This window comes from Sinohyriopsis cumingii, chromosome 11, assembly GCF_028554795.1.
Source record: "Sinohyriopsis cumingii isolate HCF-2022 chromosome 11, ASM2855479v2, whole genome shotgun sequence".
Classification (NCBI taxonomy): Eukaryota; Metazoa; Mollusca; class Bivalvia; order Unionida; family Unionidae; genus Sinohyriopsis; species Sinohyriopsis cumingii.
The window spans coordinates 17,023,211-17,037,658 of NC_142971.1; the positions used below are offsets into that span (position 1 = coordinate 17,023,211).

The 14,448-nt window shown below is 33.6% G+C and overlaps 1 protein-coding gene across 2 annotated transcripts in view; it reads right to left on the minus strand.

The window, feature by feature from the left end:
• LOC149787668 (synaptonemal complex protein 3-like) overlaps positions 1-14,448 on the minus strand; it is a 114,335-nt gene that overhangs the window by 22,486 nt on the left and 77,401 nt on the right. For both annotated transcript variants that reach the window (XM_089975623.1, XM_089975624.1), the window contains exons 6-7: positions 2,100-2,198; positions 1,340-1,444 (exon numbers count right to left, since the gene is read on the minus strand). In XM_089975623.1, the coding sequence (XP_089831749.1) occupies positions 1,340-1,444; positions 2,100-2,198 (204 nt within the window). The remainder of the gene's footprint in view (positions 1-1,339; positions 1,445-2,099; positions 2,199-14,448) is intronic.

The window sequence follows — 14,448 nt, forward strand, 5'->3', positions numbered from 1 at the left end:
GGTTGAAAACTAATAAGGTGGCCATTTTACATCTTGAAATTCTTGTTATTGCTCAAAAATATCAGAGAATTCATTAACACTTGGCATCTGAAAAGAAGAACTCGACTTATCTTGGATTCCTGAAAATTCTTTAGGCCTGTTTAACACAAGTCCTTACAAGGGACTCACTTTACTTCAGTTAGTCACACTGATCTTTGACCTTTTGTACCCAAAATTGACAGGCTTTTTCTTCTCCCCAAGTGCAAGCCATCCACAAAGTGTTTTTGTGTGAAAGTCATTTCCTTCTTTCAGTCACAGTGACCTTAAACTTTTTTTTACTACAAAATCAATAGACTTGATTGTTACTCCAAGTGCATGCTATCCACAAAAGTTTGGTTCATGTACATGATGCCAAACTCCTGTCACTGTTTGGAAACCATTTTTTTTGTTCTTTCAGTGACTATGACTTGATGTTTGATGTTGGCCCCCAAAATCTAAAGACTTCTTCCTTATCCTAAGTGCAAGCTATCCACCAAGTTTGGTCAAGGTATACAGGACTGATGTTATTGTGTGGAAACCATTTTTCTTATGCCAGTCAGTGACCATGACTTTGGACCTCTTGACCCCAAAACTGATAGGCTTCTTCCTTACCACAAATGCAAGCTATTCACAAAGCTTGGTATCCATAGATGATGGAGAACTAAAATCTTTATGCTGAAATGGGAAAGTTTATGGACAGATGAGATGGACAGACAGGGTCACAACAGTAAAACTGTCAAATGGAGGGTGTATTAAAATTGGAAACACAACCAAAATTATTTGCATTATATAACTAGTATAACCGTAGAGATGTGACAAAAGTTTAATTGTACTGTTTGGTGACAATGTTTAAAAAGTCCTATCACAACCAAAGCTTCAAATATGCAATTTTACCCCATAAAACACTGAAAACAATGAGTAAATCAGACGAAATTCAAAATGTATTCATGTTCACTCTGCATTTCTTACTCCACTCTTTGGTCATTTTATATAAATCAATATAAAATAAACACATGGTATTTTCATTCCCATGAAATTTGATGCCTAGATGTGTTAAAAACAAAATGCGTGGATCTGGATGACCAAAAGAATTATAAAGTATCATGGTGATCAAATAAAACAACCAAATGTGAGTTGACTAAATTTTTTAATACACTGCATTCAGATGCAAGTAAACAACAGTAATAACTTGCAGAAAAATGGTGGTGATTTTTCTACATACATGTTTTCAGGTGATGACCATAATATTTACCAAGTTCAACAGGATTTAAACTTATATGAACACTGCCATGTTAGACAAAACTTATTGTCAAAACTTTACCGTGTCCATCAGAATTTTCTTTTGAAGAAGGAACATTTCTTTCTTCAGTTCATTCTGTGCATTAGATTGTTGAGTCTGGTGGCTTTTTTCCAGGTCTTCTGCTCCCTTGAATAACAGACATCAGAGTGATCTTATGAAAGTGTCAGAGTTTTCAAAATATGGAAAAGGTAAAAAAAATTTAGCTTGTATAACATTTTTTTTAATAACATTAGAATCTGAAAAATCTATGACTTAGGTAGTGAAATGATTGCTAAAGAATAAGATTTTACAAAATAAAACTACTTTATCAAACACTTTAAAGGTTCTGGGATTACTAATTGAAAACTGAAGTCAGACAAAACAGTGATTAGTAGGAAACTGCTCATCCATACACATCTTTCCAATGAATGCACAGCTCTCTTGGAAGAAAAAGAAATCATGGTGCAAGGGTTCATGTATGTGTGTCTGCCATGTGTAGTACATCAAACAAAAACGACAAAAATAATATTCCATTCAAACTTTTATAAATGACCAAACTCGAGTTTTTTCCTGGTGGATGTCTGTCTGAATTTAAAAATAGAAATACATTCTATCATGATTGCTCAGATCTGAGGCAAGACCTTATTTCATTATATACTATAAAATAGGTATATCTAACATCAAGTATGCTAACTATATAGATGGTTAGACCTCACACAGAAACAAAAAAACTAATAAAAGAAAGGTTTGTATCCAGAATGTATATATCTGCTTTATGTAAAGATTTTGTTGTTTATCTTACCTTTGTGAATTGTTCATGCAACTGTTTTATAGTTTTCAGCCTTTGACTCTGCACAATTCTGGATTGCTGAAACAGCTTCTGTTGCTGCTTAAATAAGAGCTACAAAATAAAACACAAGTGAGTAACAAGTCTGAACATTTACTACAAGACCATGAATGCTAATTTTTGGATGTTATGGACCTCAAGCAACCTAGAGCTGTGACTGGGTACCTGGGTACTAGCCCGCTGATAATAATCCAGGTAATAAAATGACCCACTGGGTAACTGTTTACATCATACAAGTTTTCTACCAGTGTACAAAGCCCCATAAGCCCTTGGCTTGTAAAGGTGGCACTCACATTGTTTTCAAGTTAATACTTTTGATCCAGCAATTAATGTAACATGTACTTACTTATTCAGTGCCAAGCAGAGTTCTGCCTCTTCCAGTAAATGTTTGACCTTAATTGCTTAGCTTGTTTTCCCACATGTCAAACTTTCAGTTTCATCCTTAAATAAATTTCACAAACTATGATGAAAGTGCTACTCACAAAGCCCAAATTCAGTCTCAACATAAGCACCCACATGGTAAGGAAGGGAGTCAGACGACACTTGTGTTGACTAGACCACAACAATTTACTAGACAACAATGAAGGATTTCACAACTTTATCAGACAATGTGGATGAATTCTTGGACTTTGTACCAGTTGACATCAGGTAGTGACATTTATAGAATACTGTTAAAAAAAAAGTGGATGTAACTTTGTTTATTTTGTAATACACATGAAATTAGCATATTATGGGATATTGTGAATAGGATCATTCTGAACTGTCTTGTATTGGTGTTTGACCTATAACTGAATTCATGGATTTGTCATAAAAGTGAAATTAAGATGTCAAGCATTGTGGATTTTATTGGATATAATTAGAACAAATTGTAAGTTGTTAATTTATTTGTGACATATTCCACTGAATAATACAAGTATATTTTACACAGTTTTTATTAAAATTTTCCTACCTATGTTACTATCTTGTTGGGCCTATTTATTTTTCCAAAAATGAAACTCTGATTCACTTATAGCAAGATACCCTTTAGATGATTCTCACTTGAAAATATAAACCAATTTGTACACTTCGACCACTGAAAAAATATACTTTTGCATGCCATTCATGCTAGGGTCAACCTTCAACAAAGCAGTTCATGTTTGTATACATTTAATACAATTTCCCTTTCATCAAGTACCTGGTTGATCAAGTACCTGGGTAATCAATCATTAAGATCAACGGGTACCTGGTAGAATTTCTCTCAAATTTTCAGTTCTAATACCACCAACTGTTTGTGAGGTAAAACAAGGAGCCAATTAAACGTTTAAAGCCAGTGAGTTATCTCTGAAGGACACGAGGTAATAGTTATGTTCAGTTATAAAATGTAAAATTATGCAAGATCATCATCATTCCATGACTGAAACATTCATGTATGTTAATATATGTGCTACTTAATTTGTGTTTGTAAAACATATTCTTCCACTGCAGCTTCAAACATTAAATTTTGATTTAAAAAATCATGAAAAATTGCTCAAATGACATGAAAATTTAACAGTGCCATTGAAATATGCACATACATGACCTTTTAATTTCACTTGTCTATGTCAGGTATTGTGCAAGCTTGCTAAAATGTTTTTCATCCCAAAGAGCCTATTTTCTAAAGTTTATAAAAAAAAAAATTTAAAAATTTCTAGTGGAAACAAAATCAAATTAGGTTCTATGTATAAAAATGATATCATCTTAATCTACGTTATGTTTTTCGTACATAATCCTGACAGGTTTTCATTTTTAAAAAACAATTAGGTAATCTACATATAAATACAAATATGCCTACCAGATTTCATTCGTCCACCTCAAATGGTTTTTGCTTAACTGTGTAAAGAAACTTTCTGTCAAAAAGTGTATAACCAAAAAGTTCAAAAGTGTAAAAAATTTGAAAACTTGCTTTAATGGCCTGAAAATCTTATTAACTAACAATCATAATAATGTGTGTGAAATTTCATGGCTCCTACATTAGCTTTTGTGGTGTTTTACTAAAATAGGTTCAGGACAGACATATGGACTTGTGGACGTACAGATGAGCAGCTGGAAAATAGTATACATCCTTCTGCTCTTACAGTGAGGGCATAGAAATTGAGTGTGTGTGTGTGTGTGATTTGGATTTTTAACGTAGCTTTAACAATATTTCAGTCATATCGCTACGATGTCTGCAGTGTGACAGTTTATAGTGATGTCTAGCACTGGGGCATCATGCCGCAGACATGTAGCATGATGTCCCACCCAGTCACATTGTCCTGACACCAGGTCAACCAGTCCTCTTAATGTTAAGCGCCAAGCGAGGCAGCTGTTAGTACAATTTTTGTAAGTCTTTGGTATGACTCAGCCGGGGATCGAACCCACGACCTCCCGCATCCGTGGCAGATGCTATAACCACTAGACCACCGGAGCGGTCTCATACAAATTGAAGATTACCAGATGATATTATGGACTATAATGCCATGTACTTTTTTTAAGAAAAAAAAAAGCAACAATTGCACAAACAGTTCTGAACTCTACCCATAATACATTTCTTCTTGAGCATGCCTTGACAGAAGCTTGACACAGCAGTCACTCTGGCATATGCTAGTGCATGTCTGCCTATATGTCCAAACTCTAGATTAAGACAAATATTAAAGTTTAAATTCAGCTAAATCTTAAAGCATCATTACTTTCATGTAGAATAAAAGGCAGCTTGTCGAAAAGGAATCCCATGCTAAATTATTCAGTTTAAAATGAAATTCATTAGCATTCATTTTGCTCTTTATCTTAATAATCCTTTCAACTTCTGTAAAGTCTTAACTAAAAAAACATAAATGGTCACATCAATTAAAATGAAGAATTGACCCAGTTCTGATGACGTTGAGCCAAGTAACTAGAATACAGCTAAATTGTTACAAATCAGGCATTTCCTGGGAAATCAAACAGATGTTGGACAAATTAAAATCTTTATTTATCCTGGCTAACTGCACTTAATATTGCTTTTCTCTTGTCCTCATGCAAAAATTGCAATGACAAAAAAGCACTGGTAGGTCATCAAAGAATCATAACATGTAAAGTATACAACAGATATTATGTGATATACTTATAAAACTCTCTTCCCTTGTTTCAGTTATAAGAAACAAATTGAAAGATATGTAATGCACCATTGTGTTGCTGAAGATACCCTAAGAATTTGTGGGGCTGGAATATAGCTGTAATAAGGTAATCGAGAAAACAGAAAAGCTGCTAACACTATTAGTATATGTGTAGAAACAGAAACTGTAGACTTAGAGTCTTAGTGTGTGCAAGTATAGACACTTAAAGTCTCCTAATGGGTAATGTCAACAAATTTGAATATTCCTTGCGTATTTAATCATTTGAGCATCAACATCACATATAAATTACAAAATTATCCATTCCTTGACAATTTGTGAAAAATTTCCAAAGCCCTTTTTAATTGGTGAAGTTTGAAAATGTCACCAAATCTGAATATTCCTTGTGTATTTAATCATTTGAGCATCAACAACGCACATAAATTACAAAATTAGCCATTCCTTTACTATTTGTAAGAAATTTCCAAAACCCATGTTAATGGAACAAATAAGCAGATTTTAAAGTGTGAGCTTCATCTTATGTAGCAATATCACATGTACTGATTGGTATTATGGGCATGTTTTCCATCAAATGCACACATAAAAAATTGTTCCTTGGGCTAATACAGATGTTAAAACAAACCTCAACAGATAATGCTGATATTGAGTACAAAAGTGACATTACCATGAGTGAATAATTTCAAAGCTTTTTCCATAGGACATTTATGTGCTGGAATCCGCATTACTGGCACATTAACTGAGAAATATCTTGGAGTAAACAACAGGAAACAATGAAAGATTAATTACTGTATCTAATCCTATTAGTGCAGAAAAACCAGTATATAAAGCTTTGGGATAAATTTGTATCCATTTTATTTTGAAAACTTACAGAAATATAATCGAAACAATGGAGAATTGCATGCATTGTTCGGAATAAAAATTTATTTCTTGATAAAAGCATTCACTTGAGTGGAAATTATACATATTGATTAAAACTATGCATTTCTGCAAAGAAAAGAAAAAAGGTGTACATGATATAAAAATTACAAATTTTAAAACTCATCAATTCATTAAACTTACATGTCTGTGTGATTTGGATTTTTAACATAGCTTTATCAATTTTTCAGTCATGTACTACAATATGTGCTGTGTGACATTTTATAGTGATGTCTAGCACTGGGGCATCATGCCACAGACATGTAGCATCATGTCCCACCCAATCACATTATCCTGACACCAGGCCGACCAGGCTTAACACTAACCTAGCAAGGCAGCTGTTAGTACGACTCGGCCGGGGTTTGAACCCGCAAACTCCCGCATCCAAGGCAGATGCTCTGTAATCACTAGGCCACTGGAGTTGTCCAAACTTACAGGTAAGCTACAGTTAGTTAGAGACTTTAAACAGTTTGATGAGGAAATGTTCTTAAATGATTTAGTTTGCAAACCCTTCCAATCAGTCTGCAATATAGCTGATGTCATTACTACCTTAGACAAATGGTATCGGATGTTCAATGCAACCTTAGACAAGCATGCCCCAATTAAAACAAAAAGGGTTAAACACCAAATTATGCCCAAGTGGATTACCCCTGAGATCAATGAGGCTAGACACCTAAGAGATAATTTCCACAAGAAAAAAAGACATGAAAAGCAATAGAAATTGGAGGAATAAAACTAAGCACCTGATAGATAAGGCAGAAGAGAACTACTATAAACAGGCTATTGATGAAAGTAAGAGTACCAAGACATTGTGGAAGCATCTAAAAGACCTGAACCCACCCAGGAACAGTTGTCTTCCCCCTAGACTTAAGCAAAATGATGATATAGCAACATCTGTACAAAACATTGTGGAAATGTTCAACAATTTCTTCATAAGCATCTCCAGTAACAGTATTCAGAACCAGACTAACATCCCAATTGAACTTGATGCTCTTCTATTATTTATAAGAGCTAAAATTCCTGATGATAATTAATTTTCAATAGCTAATGTTAGTGAAGCTGATACTTTTGATATGCTAATTAAGGTGAATATTAATAAAATCCTCTGGATAGGATGGGATTGGTCCACGAATTCTTAAAATTGCTGCACCAGTAATAACAAAGTCACTAACGCATATCATAAATTTAAGCATAATGAGTGGTAATTTTTCAGAAACACTGAAATGTGCAACGGTTACACCTATCTTTAAGAAAGGAGGATCCAGGGAATTACAGACCTGTACTGTCAAAGGTTTTTGAAAGCATGTAGCCATTCAGGTCAATACATTTTTTTAAACATACTGTTTCATACAGCGCAATCAGGATTTAGAAAGTACCACTCGTGCCAAACAGAACTTACCAAATTAACTGATCTTTGGCTGAACGAAATGGATAATGGACATATGACTGGGATTGTTTTCCTTGACTTGAAGAAAACCTTTGATCTTGTTGATCATGAAATTCTGCTATAAAAGCTGAACTGTTACAGGTTCGACAATAGTTCTTAAAACTGGTTTAGATTATACCTAAACCAAAGGTCTCAAGAAGTAAGCACTGGCAATATTAGCTCTCAAACTCACACTATTCATTCAGGGATCCCTCAAGGCTCAGTTCTGGGCCCTCTCCTCTTCCTTATCTGTATCAATGATCTACCATTAAATAATGAATCCAGAAATACATATTTGTTTGCAGATGATGCAACCTTGTATACATCTAGTTCTGATATGAAATTATCCAAACTCAGACCTTATTAGAGTCCAAAACTGGGCACAACAAAATAGAATGGTAATTAATGAAGGTGAAATAAAATATATGATTTTGGGGACATCACAAAAGCTACACAAGTCAGGGAACCCAGAACTAACTCTTGCAATAATAATCATCCATTAGAAAATGTCAAACATGAAAAGCTTGTACGTGTGATTATAGATAATTATTTATTATGGAATGACCATATTGATAAGTTTTGTAAAACACTGTCATCCAAAATTGCCCTACTCAGCAGAATCAAGAAATATTTACATATGGAAACTCAAAATCTATGCTACAAGTGATATATCCTTCCAATAATGGATTATTGTTCAAATGTATGGGGAAACTGCTAAATCTTAGCTTGACAGGATTTATATTTAACTTCAGAAACGCGCAGCATGTGTAATTTTAGATGCATCTATTGATATCCCTCAAAAGCATTATTTACAGAACTCAAATGGTTCACAATATATGACAGGATAGATTTTCACAAGGCAGTTCTTTTTATAAAAATGTCTACAGGGAACTGCACCAGAGTATCTTCATGACTTGTTCAGGCCTTTTTCAGCACAATGCCAGTTGAGATCAATATAACATGGAAACCTTCGGGCACCAAAACCAAAAACAGCAATTTAAAAAGAGCTTCCAATTCTATGGTACAGTTCTGTGGATAAAGCTTCCACTACATGTAAAATCTGCTGAAAATATTAGAGTATTTAAGAAGAGATATCATGAGCATGCATGTGCTTCTAATAGATAATTAATTTAGCATTTTAATACTAAACATGTTAAAATAAACATCAATTATTGCTATCTTCATATAATGTGCATTGTTATACTCTCCTTAAGAGGGCCTCAAGGGAGAATAGTCCTTGACTAATGAGTCACCATCTATAAATAAAGCATTATTATTATTATTATTATTAGTTACTACAAAGACCAACAAGCAAAAATGCCTAAGACAAGTTATTATATACTTTAAGAGATTTGAACTAAAGATTATCTAAATTGCTTAATATGTAGTTAAAATTTAACAAGAGCTGAATATTTTTCTCTTGAGTTTGTTGTGATAGGATAAATATGTACAGTGTAGAAAAGAAGACGTTTCTTGGTATAAACTTTGACTGCAATTGTAAATATGTAAAAAATAAAAACATGAAATAAAGAGACCAAAAATAAAGAAAGATGAGAAATATTATTTTCTTGAATAAATGACTAACAGGTTTTAGTCAAGCAGTGAGTGTGTCTTGAATGACAAGGTTTCATTTGCCTTTGTTAAAACTACCACTCTGAAGTTATGAGAATTCTTCCGATGATTACCATTAGATAGGTCTATCAATGACAATTTTTAAAACACAAAATATATAAGATATGATTGCAGTCTGAATGTGATAACTTTGATGCCCTGATTAATGTATTTCTGATGAATAGACAAGGCAACATTTAATGAAAGAATCAGCTTCTGCAGGGCAAATCCCATATAAAAAGAACAGAATGTTAGTGTACTTCAATATATGATTAACATAACTTGACCAAATTCAAAGAGCTTTTCTCAGTAGTCAATAACATATGGTGATTGGTCATATAGTTCAATCATAAATAACGTGAATGTGTCAAAATGTTTGTAGAACATTCTCTTGATGCCAGTATGAGTACTATCTGTTTGTATTATTCATTTATAGTGGTTTTTTTTAAAATAATATGTGTATTGGAGTGTGTTTGCTGTACAAAAGTATGATGAAGTTATAGTTATTGACAAATGTCAAGAGAGAATCATGCATACAAGTTTGAGTTTTTTTCCCCAGCAAGTTTACACAATGTTCATAATGAAGGTGCCATAATTTTTCCTCCTTAATATTTTCCCTTGATTTATGACCAGAATGTCTCATCATAACACATATCTTCATCGAAAGGAAGAATTAGACCAAGGTTGCCCACTTTTTAAAAAAAGGCAACATATTTTCTTAAAAGTGGTTTTCATAAACCAAAAATATGGAAACTGCCTCTGACAGAAATATGGGCTGCAGTCACAAAATGTGGAAACATCATAAGCCCATGCTGGATATCTGGATTAATCCATCACTCACTGAAAACGTGCACCATAGATCTTTATTAAGTTTGATTATGCTTGGTTTGGCTGAGTCAATAAAAATGCAATGTAGGGATTGAAACATTCATAATTTTCATATGATATACATATGAAACAGAAAGGGGACATAATCATTAATAATGCTCATAGGGCAGCAAATAGGATTTTTTTATTTCCAATTAAGTGTTTCTAATACATACTGATGGAAGAGTTATGATAAAACATTAAAATTACAATCCTATATAAAGTTCAACAATGAAAATATTTTGGAAAAATAATTTTATTTTTTTTCCCCTAAAAATGTGAACTTGTTATTTTTTTAAAGTCAGAATTTTAAAAGATTCAAACATTTGTCCCAGTGCTAAGAATTTTTTATTCTGCCTGGTGAAAAGTCAGTAAAATTTATTATAAATGTTTAATATGGCTTTGCCTGAAAATATGTCTTATGAAAGTAACAATTATTAGATAATAAGTATAAATGGTATATTTCATAATAAACTTATTTACATGCCAGCAAGAGAGAGTGTGAGCATTCGATGCTCATGCACTGCAGGCTTTTCAGATGCATTGAAAATTCAATGTTGACCATATAAAATTAACCACAACTGAAAAAGGAAAATGAAATATCTGGAATAATGGAGAGAAAGAAGGAATGAATAGAAAAGTTAGAAAAGTGCATGCACACAATCTCAATATCACAAAAGCAGACTATCAAGAACTCAAGTTTTACTATCAGCCTAAAGGCAAACAAGAGTCCCTCAAAGGGCTGAAGCTCTACTGGCCAAAAAGAATTTCCAGGAATTGAAGATAAAACCATTTCTTCCTTTTAACTTTTGAATTTTGAAACTATCTGTGATATTTTTGAGCAATGAGATTTTTAAATTAGCTGCTATGTAAGACATAATGGACGACAGATTGGCACCATTTTCATTTAGGACCAAGTATCCACCCTTTGTCAACATGACCATCCATTCAGGCAGAGTAGAAAGAGCATGATTTTCAAGACAGGGCCAGTAGACACGGCACCATTTTCATTTAGTACGAACTAGATACCATAACCAATCTAATCATGAAAATCCCATGTTGATTCAAACATCCATTAAGAAGGAGTGGTCATAATGATATTTTCAAGCTGGCCACTATGGTGGCCATGGTAAGGGTCAGTTTGCATCAGTTTCATTTAGTACCAACTAGACACCATAACAGGTGTTGGCAACCTATTTGACTTAGCATGCCACTTTTCCGGGATTAATTACAAAATGAACGAGCGTGTGCCACCAATAAGAGAGTAATACTGTTAAAATCAAGATTTTTGGCTGCCCTTTGCATGCCACAAAGAACCTCTTGACGTGCCACCTTGTGGCATGCGTGCCATAGGTTGCCAGCCTCTGCACTATAAGAAGTCTTCTGATAAAAATACAATGTCAAAAGGACTTTCCAATTAAGATAAGTAGCATTAACAGGATTTTTCAAGATTGGACATCAGATCAACACCATTTGAATTTGGACCAAACAGACATTATGCAAAGTCTTTTTATGAAATCCCATGTTGATATGGCTTTACAATTTTCTGTGCTTGGATTTTCAAGAAAATCAGCCACCACACTGTGGTCATTTCCAAACAAATAAAAAATCTGAACAGCGAAATTACACAGAAGGTTCGATTCTAAAAATATCACTAAAAACTAAAATTAATAATTTATTCTAAGTGTTATAATTTCTATGTTTAACTTTTAACACTGATCTAAGGATATTATCATTTTCATATGGTTTTTATTAATCTCCAGATTGAGAATAGGACTAATGATTTCAATCTCAAAGTAATTATAACCTTTTAACTTAAAGGGTATTACTGTTAGCAATGCAATTTGATTTTAATGAATGAATTTGACAAAAACACCTCCAATGCTGACCTCACCAAATTACTATTTTAGTAGGTGGAAATGATGCCAGTGATGGAATGTCACTAAATCAAATCAGAACAGACTTTGAAAGTTTACTATAATGATATCAGGACTACCTCCTTGTGTGGACACCAGGGTGAAAGAAATCAATGATCTGATAATTGACCTATGTGGAGACTTCAACCTACAGTACATTCCACAATACACATCTTTCTTTCTTCAGAACCAGGATGTCAACCTAAGCGTCTACCACAGAGACAAAATTCATTTAAGCAGAAAAGGAACCTCTCACCTACTGAGAAATATTAACATGTATGCCCCCTTTTTCAGGCACTATAATGAAGAGTACTGTCTCTACTGTAGTGAACCTGAGCATGTGACACAGGTATGCCATCATGGCAAATTCTGTCAATCAATGCATTATACATACTAGGAAGCTGGCAAAAAGGAGAATAATAATAACAATAATAATAATAATGCTTTATTTATAGAGGGTGACTCATTAGTCAAGGACTATTCTCTCCTGATGCCCTCATAAGGAGAGTATAACAATATACATGTACATTATATGAAGATAGCAATAATTACTGTTTATTTTAACATGTTTAGTATTAAAATACTAAATTCCATTATCTATTAGAAGCACATGCATGCTCATGATATCTCTTCTTAAATATTCTAATATTTTCAGCAGATTTTACATGTAGTGGAAGCTTTATCCACAGAACTGTACCATAGAATTGGAAGCTCTTTTTAAATTGCTGTTCATGGTTTTGGTGCCCGAAGGTTTCCATGTTATATTGATCTCAACTGGTATTGTGCTGAAAAAGGCCTGAACAAGTCATGAAGATACTCTGGTGCAGTTCCCTGTAGACATTTATATAAAAAGAACTGCCTTGCGAAAATCTATCCTGTCATATATTGTGAACCATTTGAGTTCTGTAAATAATGCTTTTGAGGGATATCAATAGATGCATCTAAAATTACACATGCTGCGTGTTTCTGAAGTTAAATATAAATCCTGTCATGCTCAGATTTAGCAGTTTCCCCATACATTTGAACAATAATCCATTATTGGAAGGATATATAACTTGTAGCAAAGATTTTGAGTTTCCATAAGTAAATATTTCTTGATTCTGCTGAGTAGGGCAATTTTGGATGACAGTGTTTTACAAAGCTTACCAATATGGTCATTCCATAATAAATTATTATCTACGGTCACACGTACAAGCTTTTCATGTTTGACATTTTCTAATGGATGATTATTTATAGCAAGAAATAGTTTGGGGTTCCCTGACTTGTGTAGCTTTTGTGATGTCCCCAAAATCATTTATTTTGTTTTACCTTCATTAATTACCATCCTATTTTGCTGTGCCCAGTTTTGGACTCTAATAAGGTCTGAGATTAATCTCAAAAATGGAGGTCGCGGATTTCATTCAGTACTTGCGAAGTTTTCACGATTAGAATCACAACTATGAAAGATTCAATAACTTAGGTAAAGGCTCTGATATTGATGTAGGCAGCAATTAGTTTTTATAAATTATCAAATTCAGATGACTTAGTGATGTAGACGCGGACAAAAAACTTGTAAATTTTGAGTATAACAAATGGAAGCTACGGTTGGTCACACGGTCTCACTGACTTGACAGTGAATGAGTTCTCTCAAGATTTTAAAGCACACAAAAAATTCTTCCATGAAAAATAATTACACAGCTATAACAATCGGACTTTACTCTTAAATTTTTCCACACATAATAGATGTGTACCAAACAAGTAAAATGGTTAAAATTGCTGTTAAACGTAACATACACTACAATGCTTAACCCTTTACCTCATGCAAGCGCCTTTGGACACCTCTACTCCATTTGCATTGAAGCACCTTTTGACGTTTCTACTCCATTTGCATGGAAGCGCCTTTTGACATCTGCTGTAAACATCAGCCATTTTAAGCCGGTTTGTGTAATGCCACCTTCAGGGAAAACTCCCTATTAAATACTACATTCATCTCTGCGAATGACAATTACGTCCGATCGCGTGGTCAATGTTTATGCTCTGGTCGATATCTGCTATTTAAAGTAACTGGTTCGTAATTTCCACTCTCCAAAATGGAGATCGTGGATTTCATTCAGTACTTACGAAGTTTTCACGTTTAGAATCACAACTATGAAAAATTCAATAACTTAGGTAAATGCTCTGATATGGATGTAGGCAGCAATTAGTTTTTATAAATTATCAAATTCAGATGACTTAGTGATGTAGACGCGGACAAAAAACTTGTAAATTTTGAGTATGAGAAATGGCAGCTACGTTTGGTCACGCGATCTCACTGACTTGATGGTGAACGAGTTCTCTCAAGATTTTAAAGCACACAAAAAATTCTTCCGTGAAAAATAATTGCACAGCTATAACAATCGGACTTTACTCTTAAATTTTTCCACACATAATAGATGTGTACCAAAAATGTAAAATGGTTAAAATTGCTGTTAAACATAACATAC